The sequence below is a fragment of the Chelonia mydas genome, chromosome 2 (assembly GCF_015237465.2).
Source record: "Chelonia mydas isolate rCheMyd1 chromosome 2, rCheMyd1.pri.v2, whole genome shotgun sequence".
In the NCBI taxonomy this organism is placed as follows: Eukaryota; Metazoa; Chordata; order Testudines; family Cheloniidae; genus Chelonia; species Chelonia mydas.
This window is the reverse complement of record NC_057850.1, coordinates 162,266,594-162,288,032: the sequence shown is the minus strand read 5'-3', so window position 1 is coordinate 162,288,032 and position 21,439 is coordinate 162,266,594. Positions and strand designations below refer to the sequence as shown.

Sequence of the window (21,439 nt, the reverse complement as noted above, 5' to 3'; positions counted from 1 at the left end):
GAGTCAACAGTGTGCCCTTGTTGCCAAGAAGGCTAACAACATTTTGGGCTGTATAAGTAGGGGCATTGCCAGCAGATCGAGGGACGTGATCGTTCCCCTCTATTCGACATTGGTGAGGCCTCATCTGGAGTACTGTGTCCAGTTTTGGGCCCCACACTACAAGAAGGATGTGAAAAAATTGGAAAGAGTCCAGCGGAGGGCAACAAAAATGATTAGGGGACTGAAACACGTGACTTATGAGGAGAGGCTGAGGGAACTGGGATTGTTTAGTCTGCGGAAGAGAAGAATGAGGGGGGATTTGATAGCTGCTTTCAACTATCTGAAAGGGGGCTCCAAAGAGGATGGCTCTAGACTGTTCTCAGTGGTAGCAGATGACAGAACAAGGAGTAATGGTCTCAAGTTGCAGTGGGGGAGGTTTAGGTTGGATATTAGGAAAAGCTTTTTCACTAGGAGGGTGGTGAAGCACTGGAATGCGTTACCTAGAGAGTTGGTGGAATCTCCTTCCTTTGAGGTTTTTAAGGTCAGGCTTGACAAAGCCCTGGCTGGGATGATTTAGTTGGGGATTGGTCCTGCTTTGAGCAGGGGGTTGGACTAGATGACCTCCTGAGGTCCCTTCCAACCCTGATATTCTATGATTCTATGATTTTGGTTGAGGTAGCAACTCAGTGTAAATTACAGTCATTCTTGAGATTCCTTGACATTTTTCTCGATAAGCACATGGGATCAGATTTTTAACTCTCTATCTTTATTTTCTATTTTTATAAGCTCTTCCAGTCAATTCTCAGAATATTTTTCTTGCTTGTGTGGAAAACCCACTCTGGTTCTCAGTAACACACATTTTCCAAATGGTACTAAAGCCGTTTAGCATAGTGGATAAACTGCGTGCCTTATATTTCAAAGAGAAGGACTTTATATGCTGTTTCAGATCTATTTTTCTTAATATCCCTTTTTCTTCTTAGTGTCACCAGGTGTCAACAGAACTTGACTGTGCTTAGAACTTTGCTCAGCCAGACTCCTTATTTGAAAGGAAAATACCAGTGCTCAGTTATAATATATTAGGGCCAAATCCTCTGGCCTTCTTCAAAGCCAGAGATTGTGCCAAATCTAGCAGAATCTCTGCAGTTCCACTATACGTGGGGAAGAGGAGGCAAAGAAGTGAACGGGCCATGCAGGGAGACTCAGCAGCCCCATGTGTTCTTACTAAGCCAACTTCTTGCAGCACCTGTCTCATAAGTGGAGCAAAACAGAGTTTGTCGGTCACCTGTGGAATAGCAAGAAAACATATACTTTGCATCACCAAATTGCCAAAATGGTGGTTTCCTGATTGTCAGATATGTTTTTTTTTAACTTGTGTGTTTTTTAACTTGCAGATAGTTAGGACCATATTTCCAAAATGTAGCTTCCATTTGACATCTTACATTTTTAGCAGGTTATAGCATGGACATGCACAGAAAGCAATCACCTGTTCATGCAAGTGATGGAGCCTTTCACCTATGTATATGGGTGACAGTGCTAAAATACAGTATGTGCAAGTGCATGAAGCATTGCACATACTAAAGAGGGGCTTGGGTTTGAGATCCCTTTGCAAGATTTTTGTTCATTTATCTGTTTTGTTTTGTTTTTAGATGTAGTGTTAAGAATGTTTTCTATGGTATACCGAGGTTCTCAACTCTTCCTCAGGAAATTTTGCATAAGGACAGTTTGCTTATATAAATTAATTACCAAGGGCATGATTATGTATATACCAGTAATAGGTTGTAAATGTTCACTTCTCTGTGTTGATAACTTTTCTGTGAATTCTCTGAGCTGACTGGGCTCTGTCTAATTTTAACCCTACAATTTCCCATGACTTTTGCTGTTGACACTCAGATGGTGCAGAGTGAGAGGAAATGTGCATAACTCTCCTGCTCGGGATTTCCTGGCAGATGTTTTCAGCTAGTGCCAGCGATAGGTGGAAACTAATGGAACTGGAACTTGCACTCCGACTGCTCTTCCCCTCATTGCTATACCCAGCATAAGCTGCATGCACTAGAAGATGTGGCTCATTTTCATATCTAGAAAACCAGCTACATTAAGGGTTTGGTTGAGCAGAAATGTTAGGATTCTGATTGTCTCCGGGGCAGGAGACACCAAATCTGAGGACGCTGATTGAATCTTCTCTATTTCCACTAGTGCCGCTGTGCAGGGCCAGCCTAATCTGCCTCTCCCCTGCGTGCGCCCCTGCCCCCCCCCCCCCCCGCGCCCCCTCCCCACTGTTTACACGACCAACTTAAACAAAAAGAGTTGGGACTAATTTGCTGTAACATTTTGGAGATGACCCAGACTGATAAGGGGTTCTGTTACCTACTGCCTTTTAACTTGGGGTGTCTTAATGCTGTCTGTGAAACACTGGATCCTCACTATAACAGAGGGCATGCTGGGAAACTGGGCAAAAGCAGATGGTAGCTTGTATTAGAAAAGGTGCTGCTCCCTTCCTGATTACCTCACCGTGTCATAGCCAAGATTCAGTGTTTCACAGACAGCTCCCGGCTTAGACGCTAGCCCTCAGTTTCTGGATACCAAACCTCAAAACCAAGCCTGTTTTAAAAAGTTTTTTCTTTCTTTCTCCTGCCATGATGACTCATCATTGTTCAGAGTGAAGGAAACGCCCTCCTTTCCATTAACTTCAATGGTCCACTATTGTGTCTTCCTGGCTGGACAATGGATGGGTACTTTAAGTTGGTTTTGTATAAACAGCTAGCCTGAGAGATGACACTGCCTGCCTATTTACATCACTTCCTGTTATGAGGTGATGTTGTAGTTGCACCACACTTACAATTACAATGTTCTATGCACATATACATGCATACGTTCATAGCCATCCCCTACATACAAATCTCCTAATGACCATCAAGCTCAGAACATTACAAGCTTTCATAAAAGACCTTATTTGATGTAAGTTTGTGCACAATACCGTTGTATACAGCTACTTAATTCAGTTGCTTATTCTCTGGGGTTCAGACCCCCTGTTCTCTCCAGGGGTATGGGGACCCTGATTGTCACACTTGCCGTTCTCCTTTACCAGCTCAGAGCCTGCAAGTGGAGATGTTATCAAGTTAGCCCTGTGTCTTGTTTAACTCAGTCATTTAGAATGGCTGAACCCATTATTCATGTGATTGCCTTTCTGCTGATCCCATCTTTTTGTGTCTGACCTATTATTTCATTCTCTCAGATTCTCTAGCACTTGAGAAATGTGTTTGATCAGATAGATATTACAGAAACTAGTTGGAATGAGGAGCATTTTAAATTATTGACTCAACAACCCAAAATGAATGCAAATGACTGTTACAAGAGTTGACAAAGCCAAATTTTCTTGTCCTTGGGGGTCCCCTAGCTGCAGCCTTTTATTCTCAACATTTTGCCTGACAGATTCCAGAGAGCCTTCTTCCAGGACTTAAAAGTAACAGCATGTGTCAGATGAGAAAAATGGAAATACTTTGTGTTCTTTTTTAATGTGCTCAGCCAGAAAAAAAAGATTCCATACTAGTGCAGACTCTATTGCAGTGGTTTTCAGCCCATGGTCTGTGGAACCCTGGGGGTCTGCAGACTATGTGTAAGGGGTCTGTGAAAGGTTGTTGCTGTAGAATAGTGGTTTTCAACCTGTGATCCACACACTATATCTAAGATTTCCAAAGGAAAGATTTCCACATCTCCATTCACAGTTTTTAGGGGTCCGCAAATGAAAAAGGGTTGAAAACCACTGTTCTATTGAATATAAAAGTCTGACCAAGCTTGCCATTTCTTGATTGCAGGTAGCTGGGGACCTTGTTAGCCGATTGCACCTTGACACCCATATTAACAAACTGGTGAGGACATATAGCGGTGGCACAAAGAGGAAGCTTTCAACAGCTTTGGCTTTAATTGGCAAACCCCAAATACTTTTACTGGTGAGTAGAGTGAACATTATTATTGCTTTGGAAGTGTTAACATATTTAATTATTTTATTTTCCTGTCTGATGCATGAAAACATAGTGCAGCTTCCAAATTGCCTCCAGGGAATAAGTGACACAGAAGCAGAGCAGTTGTCATTTTCAGCTCCCAGAATAAACTTGTTTTAATTTGTGCTCCAACATTCCCCAGTTGGAGCTGGGTTTCCTAGGCTGTCAGTAGTACAAGTGCTACATTCCTGCTGCGGCTTGGGTATGTATTTTTTAGACCGAGATTTCTTTGATTCACAGAACAAGAGAAATAGAATTTATTGTTCAATGTATTACAAAGTATAGTAAATTTTCTGCCCACATTTCTGCACAATGTAAGAAAATCAAAAAACAAAAATAGGATTGTAATGGTGTGCTCACCAGTCCTGAAAGGGTTAAGGTGAGCAAGAAGGGGACAATTAACCTTATATGCTGCACTTGGAGGGAAGGCAGGGATTGATAAACACTACTTGCAGATGAAGCCCAGTTGGGGGTAGAGCTGGGGTAGGATTATAAAGCCCAGGAAGGGAGAACTGCAGGAATTGCAGGGAAGGAGCCTGCAGTCACACTCTAAGGGGAAATGGAGCCAAGGCCAAGGAGGAAGGCCAGGGGGACAGTAAAACCGGGCATCCTAGGGAATCTGACAAGAGGCTGATGGGGAGGAAGTAGCCACAGAGAGCAGGGGAAGCTCTGGTGGCATATAGAGAGGTTGGGTAGGAAGGAGTAGAGTGAAACAACAACTGAGACTGAACAGACCTGAATTGCTAGTCACAGAATCTCTGGTCTGGAACCCAAGTTACAGACAGGCCTGGTTTCCCCTATTAGCTGCTAGGAAGTGGCACAGGACCTAGAGGTGGAACAGAAGACTGTCTGAGGTGGCATCCGGGCACCCTGTCAGAGTGAATTAGATACCCCGGAAGTGAGGGTCTGTTTAGTGACCTGGCTTTGAGTTGTGGAGAGAGAGAGAGAGCCCACAGCACAAGCAACCAACGACAGGCGGCACTATATGGAGCAAAAGCTAATGCCCAGACCTAGCCACAAGGAGGCACACCTACAGTGAGTGTAGCCCTTTACAAGGATACGATTCCATGTAGCATATTGAGCAATAGGGATTATTTTATTTTAATGACAGTGGTACCAGTAGTTTTTTCGATCATGGAAATGCATTCTTTAGTATTCTTATGAGCTGGGTAGAACTTTGCCTGGGATTCAGATTGATACGCGTGAGCTCACCCTTCAATTAGTATAACTCAGTGGCTCTCAAACTTTTTTACTGGTGACCCCTTTCACATAGCAAGCCTCTGAGCGCCTCCCCCCCCTTATAAATTAAAACACTTTTTTATATATTTAATACCATTATAAATGCTGGAGGCAAAGTGGGATTTGGGGTGGAGGTTGACAGCTCATGACCTCCTCCCACCCCCATGTACTCACCTCACAACCCCCTGAGGGGTCCCGACCTCCAGTTTGAGAACCCCTGGCATAACTATAAACAAAAACCCCACCTAAGACAAAAGGCGTGTGTGAGCCCACCTACCGACTTTAGCTGAGTTATGTTTTGGGTAGGAGTGTGGTGAGGGGCAGGGAAGAGAGAGAAAAGGCAGGACACAAAGAAATTGAGAAGGGACAAGAAAGATGGAGGGTATGACTACACTTAAACCACTGTAGCACTTCAGTGTAGATACTATCTACATCAATGGGAAGAGTTCTCCCATTGCGATAGTTCAGTGGTTCCCAAAGTTGTTCCACCGCTTGTGCAAGGAAAGCCAGTGGCGGGCTGGGCCGGTTTGTTTACTTGCTGCACCCGCAGGTTCGGCCAATCGTGGCTCCCAGTGGCCACGGTTCACTACTCCAGGCCAATGGGAGCTGCTGGAAGCGGTGGCCAGAGAAAGATGGGTACCTTCTTTCTTTTCTTATCTTATACTGAACCCATCATATGGTGTAAGAATTCCACTAGAGGAAACAAAAGTCCTCTCCAATTTCTATGCCTGGGAGGGAGGGGAATAATTAAATAAACAAATCTCATCAGAAATGCCACTGGGTGGGAGTATACTCCCCAGAGTAAAAGGATAAAACATCAATCCCACGAGTGTCTCCCCAAAGTAAGTACAGAATTGGTTAAACTAGATTAATTCACTTACCGAGCTGTCCCTCTGAATCTACAAATGTTCATAAGACCAGGGATATTTTGCTTCCTCTAATTTCATAGCACTAATCCACTTATGTGTTGGATGGTTTTACTTACATTTTTTGAGCTCAAACTGATCTTGAATGACTTGGCAAAAGGGGAAGGCTATCTTCTTAAGTCACCGCTTCCCCTACTCTCAGAAGGTACTCCAACTATTATGAAATCTCTTTAGGACAATCTACCACTGGAGGCACCCATTTCAATTTGCCTCTTGCTGTGAAAGATGCATCCTCACATATGTAGTTTGAGAGGAAAAACACACTTTTAAATAACTCGAATGCTCTAAAAGGTTTATACATATTATAAGTGTTTTGGGAAGGATTACTTATAAAGGATTTATAGAGGGTTTTATTTATGAAGGATCCATAATTAGGAACAGAAGTAATACCATGTGAAGTGTTTTCTCTATTAAAGTAACAATGTTAAAAATAGAATCAATTTACCCAACAGATCTGCTCCTCGTTAATGTTTAGAGTCATATATTTTTATCACCTAAATAAGAAGTGAAGTTTTTGGGTTTTGTTTTGTTTTTGTTTTGTAATGTCTTTTACTCCTGCCATCCCTGGAGAGCCGACAAAGGAAATATAAGACAGACTGAGATGGACTCACTCTCTCCTTGTGTCATTTGTGTCTAAGCACCAAAATTGGAGTTAGAGCAGCATGCTGCAACTTCCTGTACTTCTTGCTTACAAGTCTCAGCTAGGATTCCTTCCTGAAAACAAACCAGCCCCACACCATTGGTACTGATAGCCAATGCCACCCTCATGACACCCTGCATTCAGTGGAACCATTGAAAAGGCTGTCTTCTCTGTCACTACAAAAGTGGATGGGCTTTAAAGAATAAGGGCCAAGTGGTAGTTCCACTTCCATCAGTGGTGGTTCCACTTCCATCAGCAAAAGGTATAAAAACCCATCTTATCAGGCGCAGAGGATGCAGAAAGGGGAAGTGCAATCTCTGCTGGACTTCCTTTTCCACAGAAGCACTGCATGACTGCTCCAGGAGATTTAGTTTCCCCAGCTTTTGGAAGTGTTGGACTATGAATGAGACAGGCTGGGGCAATGGCTGGCCTCTGCATTTTGTCTTCTCTCAAACCCTGAGGGATATTATGGAACAAGGCAATGCTGCCTGGGTCAGTATGTAGTCACATGGTTCCCCCCACCACAGATTGGAATGCCCCTTGAAGGAAAGCATAGCATGGGGAACCTGCGGGAAGGAAGCTGTGCTCCCTTAGAGCACTGAGGAGCTATGTGTGATTGTGCAGGGGAGACAGCATGGAGATACAGGTTTCAGAGTAACAGCCGTGTTAGTCTGTATTCGCAAAAAGAAAAGGAGTACTTGTGGCACCTTAGAGACTAACCAAAGTGAGCTGTAGCTCATGAAAGCTTATGCTCAAATAAATTGGTTAGTCTCTAAGGTGCCACAAGTACTCCTTTTCTTCATGGAGATACAGGAACTCTAATTTGTTAGCCCGTGCCTCTGGCAGATCCACAAATTCTAGGCAGGGAGGAGCAGCAAACACTGCATCCCCACCAAACCCCACCCCACCAAAACAGAGAAACTTTGCTAATCCCAAGTCAGAGACCTCCCTTCGCCTACATGTAAATAGACCATCTGAAGAGCATCAGGCCCTAATTGCATCGTCATCCAATTCTTTCTCTCTCTCCTCTAATTCCATTGTTAACTGATGCATTTGTTTCTGTAGGATGAACCCAGTTCTGGAATGGATCCCTGTTCCAAGCGGTACCTCTGGAAAGCCATCATGAAGGAAGTTCAGGATGGCTGTGCTGCTGTGCTCACATCCCACAGGTGCAATATTATCACATTGTCTAACATCCTCTCTTTGTCTAATCACTTGCTCAAATTGAGTTCTGAGGCACACACCTCTGAAAGAGAGAAATTGATATTTGTGTTCAGGATGAAAAGTGCTAAAGTCTCTTGCTATATTATGGCAGCTCTTTCTCATCCATGAAATCTGAATTTGCCGAAATTTAGGTGTTAAGGGCTACATTATGGCTTGATGGGCACCCTGAGATAGGGAGGAGATAATGACCTTTCCACTTCCCTTGCTCTCCTCATTCAAGGATCAACCACTAGTACAATCCCTGTGTTCCCTGGGGTACTAGAGCTGTTTCTTTTAAGCCTCTCCAACCATCCCCCAAGGAACTAGCCATCACCAAAGGGGACAAGGAGGAGAGGTCCATGGCCATTTCCCTTCTCTGGACTGACCAGAAATGGTGATTGGCATTGGAGTGGGGAAGCATGCTGCCCCAACTTAAAGGATGTTCCAGTATCAGGTTTTAAGTTCAACCACATTTGTCCAGAGTAGAGCGCTGGTAAATATTTTCAAATGCACAGGGCTGGAGCCCCTGTACGCCCTGTGGTGCTGAAGCCCCAAATCTTGGAGCTTCAGGAAATACTACATGAAAACTTGAGCCCTGTCCAGCATACACCATCTATCTACACTTCCTGCACTGGAAATGACTGTACCCCCCGGGGATGCCGTGGTTCTTTGTGATCCCCAACATGGCTCCAAACATCTTGTGAATCCTCCCTAATATACTCTCTATTTTGTCAGTTTAATGGAGGAGACATTGAAACTGTTTTGTAGCATCTACAGTAACTTGAATAAATTGCATGTTCCCTGCAGGGCACGCTATATAGTAAGTATAATTATATATAAATGGCTTAAAGTGAGGGAGCAATCTGATTCACAGATAGAAATCTCTATCTGTGTAATTATGAAAGAATGCCTAGAAGGGGCAGAACTAATTAATCAAAACACTGAATTAATGTTTTGATCAAATTAAATCCTGAATTAGTAAATGAATCAATAAAATGCCACAACAGAAGATTTGTTAGATATTTTAAATGAAAGTTGCTTCAGATGTGTTCAGGACGTTTTCTTGCTGTGAATATTCAATGTGCAAATGCTTGAGGCTCACAGAAAATGAATTTAAAAGTTGTTTCGGTATTCATGGAAACTGAATTTTTAAATTCACATACGTGAATGTTTGTATCCAAATTGCTAGACTACTCATCCAGCTAGGGGACAGAAACATGTGATTTTAGGTAAATTGTCACCGGTAAACAGCACAGCTTGATTTTCAAACCACAGAATAAAACCATCATTTTCAAACAACAAACTGAGGATAATAGTGATCAACGCAAAGATATGTTGTGAGCAGGAAAAGAAAATAAACTTCTCAAATAAAGTATTGATAATCATTCATTCAGCTCCATGAATGAATGATTTTAAGCTAGAGTAGTAAAAATTAATAGTGGTAGTGTACGTGGATTCCAATTCTAATTAATAGCACATTGCTGCGACCGGTTGCGTGTGGGCAACATTTGATATTGGAGGCCAGATTTTTCAAAGGACTTCTTAAATGGGAAATGAATTTGTGTTTGTAAATGCAGTTTTTTGTGCATCAACAAATGTACATATAAAATATATGGCTGCTTTTTAAGGGACCCTCTGAAAATGTAGTCTCTGAAGTTAGTGGGCTTAAATTTTGGAGAGTACCTCTGTTTTTGGAGGTTGTATTAATTTTCCCTTAGTGCTGGATTGTGGTATTTAACCATGATCTCGTTTGGGGGCATCACCCCAGAGGTAGCATTGGGAGGCATTGTACCTCAAAGAGAATGCCTCTTGGAGCTAGCTTCCTGTCTGTGCTGTGGGGAAAGCTATCTACAAACTACCTTTAAGGGCTGTAACATACTCCCCTCATGTAACAGGGGCGGAGCTATGGTTTACCCACTCCCTATCTGTCCCTGCTTCCGTGCCCCCTTGTGAATGAGCTCCTCTCATGGGAGTACCTCAACAGTGCTTTCCCAAGCAATTCCATCTGAGGGTAGCGCTTTTGCTCTAATATTTGTAAGTCCCAATAATTCATTATTATTTGAAGCATTCAAATACAGCATGATGCATCTTTTAGAACTTTGGTGCTATATCCTAAATTCATTTTTGTTTGGGTCATTTTGTGGTCTCTACTCTGTAGCCCATAATAATACTTAGTATTTCACTTCACAAGGACTAGCACGAAGCAAAAGAAGCCGTGTAGTTTTACAAAGCTGCCCTGCCAAACATTCCAACCCTAATTTGGAGTGACCTCCACTACGCATGTTAGAGAGCATTGTGCTGATAGCCCAGTCCTTAGCATCTCTGCTGAGAGTGCAAATAAGGTAGTCAATTAGTGCCTGTAGTAGTATGGCTTTTGTAACATGGCCAGAATTGTCCACTTAGAAACAGACTGAAAACATGAATTCATTTTTATAGGACTCCACCAGCTGTCATATGGTAATAACTTTTGGTCTCTACTGACTTGTGATGCATTTGAACCATTGACCTAGAAGTGAAAGGTTCTGTATCCCATTTTCTCTGCCATCCAGATTCGTTCAAATTTTAATTAAAGTTTGTCATAAATAACTTTCATCTGTTCTAATTATTGTTCTTTTCACCATTTTTCCTCTAGTATGGAAGAGTGTGAAGCCCTCTGCACTCGGCTTGCTATTATGGTCGATGGCAGTTTCAGGTGTCTTGGTTCTCCCCAGCATATTAAAAACAGGTATTATCTGTTGACATCTAAACTACTGCTGCTAAATTCAGGCAGAGATTTAGCTAGACATTTTAATAGTGCCAACAGGGTATAAATACTTACAACTGCAGAACAGTTTTCCCTTACCTACCATTACTGAAGTTAAAAGAGAAGCATTTAAGATATTAGCAAACTAAATGGATGTATGAATGACATTGCTAAAATACTCTATAATATGTATTGGTATTTGAAAGACAAAAAACTGTATCTAAATCAAGTTTCTATTGCACCCAACCTGAGAAATGGATTGTATGCAGTTTGACATTTTGCTGGATTCATAAAAAAAGCCTTACGTTCATCACATGCCTCTCTGCTCATAGAAATAAGCATGTACCAGAACAGTACCCACGAAACAAATGCTTTCTGGGCCCTCAAATTAGCTATCCCTCTCACCTAATACCCTCTTGAGCTGACCTCAATGGTAATTGTATGTCCTGAGAATCAGGCTCTCTATTTATAAATAATGTTCTTCTCTTTCCTTCCCATGGACTGAGCACACTCAATTCTGCTTTGTATGTGCTCTGAAGTGAAACATAATCTAGGTAAGTGGGTATGTTATAAAGAGGACCGGTGCACATTACCAACAGAAAAACAGGGCAAGAAGTAGTGGGTTAAACTTCAGCTTTGAAAACTTAGATTAAATGTTAGAATAGACTTTGTGGGTCAGTTTCTCAGCTGGTGTAAATCATAGAATATCAGGGTTGGAAGGGACCTCAGGAGGTCATCTAGTCCAACCCCCTGCTCAAAGCAGAACCAATCCCCAACTAAATCATCCCAGCCAGGGCTTTGTCAAGCCTGACCTTAAAAACCTCAAAGGAAGGAGATTCCACCACCTCCCTAGGTAACGCATTCCAGTGCTTCACCACCCTCTCAGTGAAAAAGTTTTTCCTAATATCCAACCTAAACCTCCCCCACTGCAACTTGAGACCATTACTCCTTGTTCTGTCATCTGCTACCACTGAGAACAGTCTAGAGCCATCCTCTTTGGAGCCCTCTTTCAGATAGTTGAAAGCAGCTATCAAATCCCCCCTCATTCTTCTCTTCCGCAGACTAAACAATCCCAGTTCCCTCAGCCTCTCCTCATAAGTCACATGTTCCAGTCCCCTAATCATTTTTGTTGCCCTCCGCTGGACTCTTTCCAATTTTTTCCCATCCTTCTTGTAGTGTGGGGCCCAAAACTGGACACAGTACTTTTTTTGCCTCTGTTTTCACTAACAAGGTCAGCTCCCAGACTGCTGCGCTGGGCATCACAAAATGGGGAAGAGATGGCCAGCCCTCTGTAGAGATAGAGGTGGTTAGGGACTATTTAGAAAAGCTGGACGTGCACAAGTCCATGGGGCCGGACGAATTGCATCCGAGAGTGCTGAAGGAATTGGCGGCTGTGATTGCAGAGCCCTTGGCCATTATCTTTGAAAACTCGTGGCGAACGGGGGAAGTCCCGGATGACTGGAAAAAGGCTAATGTAGTGCCCATCTTTAAAAAAGGGAAGAAGGAGGATCCTGGGAACTACAGGCCAGTCAGCCTCACCTCAGTCCCTGGAAAAATCATGGAGCAGGTCCTCAAAGAATCAATCCTGAAGCACTTAGAGGAGAGGAAAGTGATCAGGAACAGTCAGCATGGATTCACCAAGGGAAGGTCATGCCTGACTAATCTAATCGCCTTTTATGATGAGATTACTGGTTCTGTGGATGAAGGGAAAGCAGTGGATGTATTGTTTCTTGACTTTAGCAAAGCTTTTGACACGGTCTCCCACAGCATTCTTGTCAGCAAGTTAAGGAAGTATGGGCTGGATGAATGCACTATAAGGTGGGTAGAAAGCTGGCTAGATTGTCGGGCTCAACGGGTAGTGATCAATGGCTCCATGTCTAGTTGGCAGCCGGTGTCAAGTGGAGTGCCCCAGGGGTCGGTCCTGGGGCCGGTTTTGTTCAATATCTTCATAAATGATCTGGAGGATGGTGTGGATTGCACTCTCAGCAAATTTGCGGATGATACTAAACTGGGAGGAGTGGTAGATACGCTGGAGGGGAGGGATAGGATACAGAAGGACCTAGACAAATTGGAGGATTGGGCCAAAAGAAATCTGATGAGGTTCAATAAGGATAAGTGCAGGGTCCTGCACTTAGGATGGAAGAATCCAATGCACCGCTACAGACTAGGGACCGAATGGCTAGGCAGCAGTTCTGCGGAAAAGGACCTAGGGGTGACAGTAGACGAGAAGCTGGATATGAGTCAGCAGTGTGCCTTTGTTGCCAAGAAGGCCAATGGCATTTTGGGATGTATAAGTAGGGGCATAGCGAGCAGATCGAGGGACGTGATCGTTCCCCTCTATTCGACACTGGTGAGGCCTCATCTGGAGTACTGTGTCCAGTTTTGGGCCCCACACTACAAGAAGGATGTGGATAAATTGGAAAGAGTCCAGCGAAGGGCAACAAAAATGATTAGGGGTCTAGAGCACATGACTTATGAGGAGAGGCTGAGGGAGCTGGGATTGTTTAGTCTGCAGAAGAGAAGAATGAGGGGGGATTTGATAGCTGCTTTCAACTACCTGAAAGGGGGTTCCAAAGAGGATGGCTCTAGACTGTTCTCAATGGTAGCAGATGACAGAACGAGGAGTAATGGTCTCAAGTTGCAATGGGGGAGGTTTAGATTGGATATTAGGAAAAACTTTTTCACTAAGAGGGTGGTGAAACACTGGAATGCGTTACCTAGGGAGGTGGTAGAATCTCCTTCCTTACAGGTTTTTAAGGTCAGGCTTGACAAAGCCCTGGCTGGGATGATTTAACTGGGACTTGGTCCTGCTTTGAGCAGGGGGTTGGACTAGATGACCTTCTGGGGTCCCTTCCAACCCTGATATTCTATGATTCTATGAGGCCTCACCAATGTCGAATAGAGGGGAACAATCTTGTCCCTCGATCTGCTGGCAATGCTCCTACTTATACAACCCAAAATGTCGTTAGCCTTCTTGGCAACAAGGGCACACTGTTAACTCATATCCAGCTTCTCATCCACTGTAACCCCTCAGTCCTTTTCTGCAGAACTGCTGCCTAGCCATTTGGTTTCTAGTCCGTAGCAGTGCATGGGATTCTTCCCTCCCAAGTGCAGGACTCTGCACTTGTCCTTGTTGAACCTCATCAGATTTCTTTTGGCCCAATCCTCTAATTTGTCTAGGTCCCGTTGTATCCTATCCCTACCCTCCAGAATATCTACCACTCCTCCCAGTTTAGTGTCATCTGCAAACTTGTTGAGGGTGCAATCCACTCCATCCTCCAGATCCTTAATGAAGATATTGAACAAAACCGGCCCCAGGACCAACCCTTGGGGCACTCTGCTTGATACCAGCTGCCAACTAGAAATGGAGCCATTGATCACTGTTGAGCCCAACGATCTAGCCAGCTTTCTATCCACCTTATAGTCCATTAATCCAGCCCATACTTCTTTAACTTGCTGGCAAGAATACTGTGGGAGACAGTATCAAAAGCTTTGCTAAAGTCAAGGAATAACACGTCCACTGCTTTCCCCTCATCCACAGAGCCAGTTATCTCATCATAGAAGGCAATTAGATTATTCAGGCATGACTTACCCTTGGTGAATCCATGCTGACTGTTCCTGATCTGTTTCCTCTCCTCTACGTGCTTCAGAATTGATTCCTTGAGGACCTACTCCATGATTTTTCCAGGGACTGAGGTGAGGCTGACTGGCCTGTAGTTCCCTGGATCCTCCTCCTTCCCTTTTTTAAAGATGGGGACTACATTAGCCTTTTTCCAGTCCAATCAACATAACTCCATTCGAGTCAGTGAGGCTATGCTAATTTATACCAGCTGAGCATCTGGCATTATAACTGTAAGCACATTTAATAATAATAACAAACTCTAAAGAGAATTTTTGGGTTCACAATCCCTGGAGATATCCAAGTCTAAAATAGATATGCATCTATTAGGCAACTGGGTGCAATGAGAACTAGGCAGGGGAATAAACTAGGTGACACATGGGAAGTTCCTCCCAATACTAATGATTTCTGGACACTCACAAATCAACAGCTGCTTTCAGTTTCTCCAAAACAGGATTCCAGCAGAACATATTCTCAAAAGAGAGTGTGTCTGACACAAATTCATAGTAGTAATTCTTGTAAAATTAATTACTTTTAAGTGGAAAAACAGCACACCAGGCATATTTTACATTATCAGCAGATTTGCATTCCTTCTATTTGCCATGTCAGTTCTTTCAATAATTGAATCTTAATGGCATGCATGTGGGATTTTGTGATATGTGCACTGGTTATCAATATCATTGAGGCGTCTGTAGTGAGCCCGTAGTTAAAGCTGCACTAAGATTTTCACATAAAGAAGATTAAAATTTCTTTAGCTCACAGTTCAGTGATTGAATGTGGTCTCCAGATTAACCACACTTATTATCCAGAAAGCTACTGAATTTCCTTCTCTTTCTTTCTCTTTCTTTTGGGAGGAGGGAGAAAGTCACTAACTTTTCTACAGGAATCAATATCATTATCAGGGTTCCTTCCCCACTCTGAACTCTAGGGTACAGATGTGTGGACCCACATGGAAGACCCCCTAAGCTTATTCTTACCAACTTAGGTTAAAAACTTCCCCAAGGTACAAACTTTGCCTTGTCCTTGAACAGTATGCTGCCACCACCAAGCGTTTTAAACAAAGAACAGGGAAAGAGACCACCTCTTCCCCCCAAGCCCTACACACCCCCTTTCCTGGGCAGGCTTGAGAATAATATCCTAACCAATTGGTTAAAAAATCATCAAAGACCCAAATCCCTGGATCTTGGAACAATGTAAAAATCAGTCAGGTTCTTAAAAGAAGGATTTTATTAAAAAAAAAGAAAGGTAAAAATAATCTCTGTTAGATCAGGGTGGAAAATACTTTACAGGGTATTCAGATTCAAAACACAGAGGATCCCCCTCTGGGCAAAACCTTGAAGTTACAGAAAACAGGAATAAACCTCCCTCTTAACACAGGGAAAATTCACATAAAACAAAAGATAAACTAATCCGCCTTGCCTGGCTTACCTATACTTGTTGCAATATTGGAGACTTGAATTAGGATGGGTTGGAGGAGATGGATTTCTGTCTGGTCTCTCTCAGTCCCAAGAGAGAACAACCACGTAAACAAAGAGCACCAAAAAAGTCTTCTCCTCTCCCCCCTTCCCCCCCCGACCCAAGATTTGAAAGTATCTTGTCCCCTTATTGGTCCTTTGGGTCAGGTGTCAGCCAGGTTAGCTGAGCTTCTTAACCCTTTACAGGTAACAGGATGTTGCCTCTGGCCAGGAGGGATTTTATAGCACTGTATAAAGAAAGGTGGTTACCCTTCCCTTTATATTTATGACAATCAGAAAATTGGCTCCAACAGTCTCACTTTTGTCTTTAGCTTCGTGTAGCTAAGCCACTGCCATCACCATTAACTTAGAACCTCACACACAAGCATCCAGTAAAATGATATGATGGGCAAAGTAAAAATTAAATGCAATAGAAGTTGTTCCCCTTCTCCATCTTAACACTTGGGATATACCCGAAGGGAAGCCAATGAGAATTTCAGTATCCTCCATGAACTTCCATTCACTGCTTTCTCGCTGTCCAGCCTCCCTCCTTGGTTTCCAAGCTCCAATCCATACAGATATCCCTAGCCAGCTCCTGATTCCAGGTTTCTTTATTCCACTGCATGGTCACCTCGCTAACACCCCAGGTCCCCACAGACCAGATACGGTGTGCTGGCGTGAAGTGCCTCTCTATTTCACAGCTCACTGATTGGTTGATTGATTGATTGAGTTTAGTTTCCAAATATATACCACAATTATTCTGCAGAGGACTATTACATTTTGGTGGAAAAAATAGTTACTAACTTTCCCAGAGAAATCAATTCAGACCATTCTGCGTTGAAATTTAGCTGGTGCAGTTTTTTCTTACTCCCTGCTCAACACTACTGCTATGCTCGCCCACCTCGGATATTCACAGCCAACCTCTGGAACCCTCCTTACCTTCCCTCCCCCTGCCCCCCCGGCTTCTCTTATAGTTCATTCATTACTCCCTCCTCTTCCCAGCCTCCTCCTCTGCCCCCCTTTCAGCCTTACTAATCCCACTGAAACCTTACCACTTCAAATGCAATGCACCTCCTGTTTTCCTGGCATCCTAAATGCCCAGCTGCCAAACACTACTTCCCTCCTCAATCTACTACCCTTACCAACCACCCAGGCTACCTACTGCCTGCTTCACTCACCAATTCCTGCGGCCTTGAAGCCTACCCACATCCCCATGCCCACTTACTCAACACCCTTTAGTGTCCCTGTTTCTTCTATATCCTGTCAACGCAATGTCCACCAGCACTGTAACACTTCATAGAAACAGAAACAAAAAAAAAGGAAAAAAGTAACCCCACCCCTTACACACACGCACACACATGTACACACAAAGTTAACTTTCAGTTAAGGTGACTCAAGTGAAGAGAGTCAGTAAAACTCAATACAATCACTTAAGGCAACATTAACAACTAGATGAACTTGATTTAACCTGTTCTACTGCCCAAACGCAACTGCAGCCTTTCTCCCGTCTACAACAAAATTCCCCTTCCACTTCCAACTGAAATGCACAACCTTAACCTTAACTTTGACTTCCGCATGATTAATGTATGCTATTGATAGATTATGCCTTACCTTGAAAAGGCTGCTGTTGTTGTCACGCTAAGACTGGAGTAAAGATTGTATGCTTGAGTGTTACTTTGAGGAATTTGATAAGTGCATTGTGTGTGGTTGTATCCTGAAAGTGAAAACGTGTTTGAGGAATCCCATTCTATTTGAGTGGTAGAGTGTGTATTGTGCTTAGTCATAATATTAATTGATTTGCTTGGTGATTGATTATGCTGAAAGGAAATTCATGTAAACCACATAAATTTTAAATTAACAATGATTTTTGTGTATGTTGGTTACACAGGTGACACTTTTTTATTTATAGTTTATTTTTAAGCAAGAATTCTGCTGAAAGGAAATTCATGTAAACCATATTAATTGTATGATAGAACATAAAAATGGCCATCCAGCCCAGTATCCTGTCTTCTGACAGTGGACAGTGCCCGATGCTTCAGAGGGAATGAACAGACCAGGTCAATATACTGAGTAATCCATCCCCTCTCATTGAGTCCCAGCTTCTGACAGCCAGAGGCTTAGGAACACCTAGAACATGGGATTACTATCTTGGCTAATATCTTATGATGGACTTATCCTCCATAAATTTATCTAATACTTTTTTGAACCTATTTATACTTTTGGCCTTCACAACACACCTTGGTAATGAGTTCCACAGGTCAACTGTGCATTGTGTGAAGAAATACTTCCGTATGTTTGTTTTAAACCTGCTGCCTATTAACTTCATTGATGACCCCTGGTTCTTGTGTTATGTGAATGGGTAAACACTTCCTTATTCGTTTTCTCCACATCATTCATGATTTTATAGACATCTATCATATCCCCCCTTGTCTCTTTTCTAATATGAACAGTCTTTCTAATATCTCCTCATATACAGGCTATACTATACTCCTAATATTTTTTGTTGTCCTTCTCTGCGTCTTTTCTAATTCTAATATGTCTTTTCTGAGTGGGGACGACCTGAACTGCATGCAATATTCAAGGTGTGGGAGTACCATGGATTTTATAAAGTTGCGTTATGATATTTTCTGCCTTATTATCTATCCTTTTCCTAATGGTTCCTAACCTCTGTCAGCTTTTTTCCAAGGTCTCATTCTTGAGTGGTAACAGCTAATTTAGACCCCATCATTTTATATGTACAGTTGGGATTATGTTTTCCAGTGTGCATTACTTTGCATTTATCAACACTGAATTTCATCTGCCATTTTGTTGCCCAGTCACCCAGTTTTGGGAGATCTCTTTTTAACTTTTCACATGCTGCCTTGGACTTAACTGTCTTGAGTAATTTTGTATCATCTGCAAATTTTGCCACCTCACTCTTTACCGCTTTTTCCGGATCATTTATGAATATATTGAACAGTGATGGTCCCAGTACAGATCCTTGGGGCACCCCGCTATTTACCTATCTCCACTTTGAAAACTGAGCATTTAATGCTACCCTTTGTTTCCTATCTTTTAATCAATTACTATAAGTTACTCTTATCCCATGACTGCTTACTTTGCTTAAGAGCCTTTGATGAGGGGCCTTGTCAAAGGCTTTCATTAACATTTAATTCCATTAAATAAAATTAGTTTATCATTTAACATTAACAGAGGTATTTTATGTTGGTTCTACTGATGCTATGCATATTTTTATATATACAATTTGTTTTTAACCAATTATTTACCTGTGTAAATCTTTCTAGAAAGATTTACACAATAAATATTCCCAAATCACATGTAGCTATAGTGGTCCAACTGACAGTTGAGTGAAACAAATAAATCTGACTGAATATTGTGTCAGCATCTGAACCAAACCTTTATGTCATTGGTTCATTTCAATTTAAAAGCCATACGTTTTGGTGACCAGCACAATTTTGTAACACTTTCTTGGAACCTTATTTTAACATACTAAAACGAGGCAATGCTGTATAATAGGAGAACTCAGTAGGAGACATATTTTTAGTTTATTTACCATAGTATTATTATGTCTTGGGGTTTTACCCATACATAAATATAGCAACTCAAACTCCACACTGAGAAGAGGTTATTTCTAGACTCAAATAATTTCTACTGCTGTTTTACTGCTTTCCCTATTTGCCCTAGTCTCTTTTCCGGTTTTCCTTCTTCCCTATTCTCAGCTGATACGTTCACTGTTCATCCAAGGTCCGAGTTACGCTTGCAGGTAGTCCATCTCCTGTTCAGATTCAGGGCCATTTGTAAGACTATATTTATCTATGTTGACAGAGATTTAAAATATCTCAGACTCCTTCCCACTATTAAAGTTATTGTCTAGTTCCTTTAGAAGATCTCTTATTGCAGCTGCTAAATTTCTGAATAATGCCAGAAAGGCTTTGTTACTTGGAAAGAGTGAGCTTAGAGGTGAGCTAGAAACTCATTTCTAGATATGGCTTGCAGGAGCTACATGCTTTAGTAGACGTGGCTGCTAAAACCTAATTTCAATTGACTCCTGCCAAATAAGTCACTCTAAATTGTGAATTGATTACGTTTCTGCTCTCTCCCCAGCATTCTCCATGATATTTTATGTTTTTCAAGAAATTGCACAGAAGCATTTTTATGTTCGATACAGCTGGCCAATCCCCTAGGAACAGTATTTTGAATATCTTCCTTCATTCTGGGTCCATCTGGACAGATTTCTCATAAATGAAATACCCATACCCATTTTTCAAGTGCTGGATGCACATCAAGTCTGTGGACAAATAATATCAGCAAGCCAGCTGATTAAATTACCCAACAACTAATCCATTTGTTATGGCAGAGCTGAAGTGAAAATGTGTTGCCAAACTGGTTACACTTTACCATTTAAAAAATTAGGTTGATGGGGAAGATTTTCGTCTTTCTTTCTAACACATTTGTGGATTTCTTAGAGTGAAAGGAGAGGTTTGAATTTAAAAATCTCATGAATATTCCAGTGCTGAGTGGAAACAGAGTTACAATACTGGAGGATCCCGGGATTTATTAGGTAATAAAGTCATGATGTGTTTATTAGAAATCATAAAACATGCCATTAATGACATGGAATAATGCAATTTTTATACCTATTATCTTGAAAAATCAAAATATTTTTTTTCATTCGACAAACTGGTTATTGTCACTGAGTGTGTAGGCATATATATATTTATCTCAATATATTCCCAATTAAGAATTAAGGTTGAAAGCAGCTTTCTGTGGAGTCCAGCTAGCACTCCCTGAAAAGGTACATTTTTCATTACAAATATTATGTATCTTTAAAAATTCCCAAACATTTGAAGTCTGGGAATGAGCCCTATCTATTTATATTTATACATATTAAACACCAAACCTTACATTAAAATAACATGATTAAGTTGCAAACTCAAGCACAAGAAAGTTAGGAAATGCCTGAATTAAAGTTGCCTGAGCACTGAATGAGGCACGGGTCCTGTTAAAGACTTTAGTATAATGCATTTTCAAAAGAGGGCCCTATTAAGATTGCATAGGCACCCTTATTTCTAACATTTCCTGACTTTTGTGTGCTTGGCCTTGCAACCTTAATGATGATGTTTTAATAATTTTGTGTGTGTAATATCCTAGGGGTTTTTTTTTAAAAAAAGCTAACTGAAGAAAACAGAAATTCTATCATCTGACATCAGATTGATATCCACATAGGTCATCAGTAGGTTTGGAACCTTTAAATCCACTGTACAGACTTCCATGTGAGCTAATGAAATAGTTGATAGCAGTAGTAGCTGCCATCCTCTATGTAGACCAGCACTAGAGGGAATGGGACACTTTGCCAGTGGGTGTCATAGACATTTGCTGACAGCTGAGGAATTATGAGGCTTGGGAATCTTGGTTTCCATTCCAGGCTCTGGAGGGGAGTGTTCTCTAGTGGGCACAGACTCTTGTGTTCATTTTCCCCAACCATGACCTCTTCTGTCCCACCTGATACAATCTGTCCCTGTCCCAGTCCTAGCTCTTCCCTGCCCTTGACTCCTCATCCCAGTCCCATTCTCCTTGCCTCTCCAGTTCCAAACTCCACTCCTCAGGCTTCTCTTCTTAGTCCCGGGCTTCTTGCCCA

At 42.1% G+C, this 21,439-nt stretch overlaps 1 protein-coding gene across 1 annotated transcript in view; it reads left to right on the top strand.

Moving 5' to 3' along the window:
- ABCA13 (ATP binding cassette subfamily A member 13) overlaps nt 1-21,439 on the top strand; it is a 294,371-nt gene that overhangs the window by 259,625 nt on the left and 13,307 nt on the right. The window contains exons 57-59 of the mRNA XM_043540473.1: nt 3,792-3,926; nt 7,848-7,951; nt 10,618-10,710. Of these exons, the coding sequence (XP_043396408.1) occupies nt 3,792-3,926; nt 7,848-7,951; nt 10,618-10,710 (332 nt within the window). The remainder of the gene's footprint in view (nt 1-3,791; nt 3,927-7,847; nt 7,952-10,617; nt 10,711-21,439) is intronic.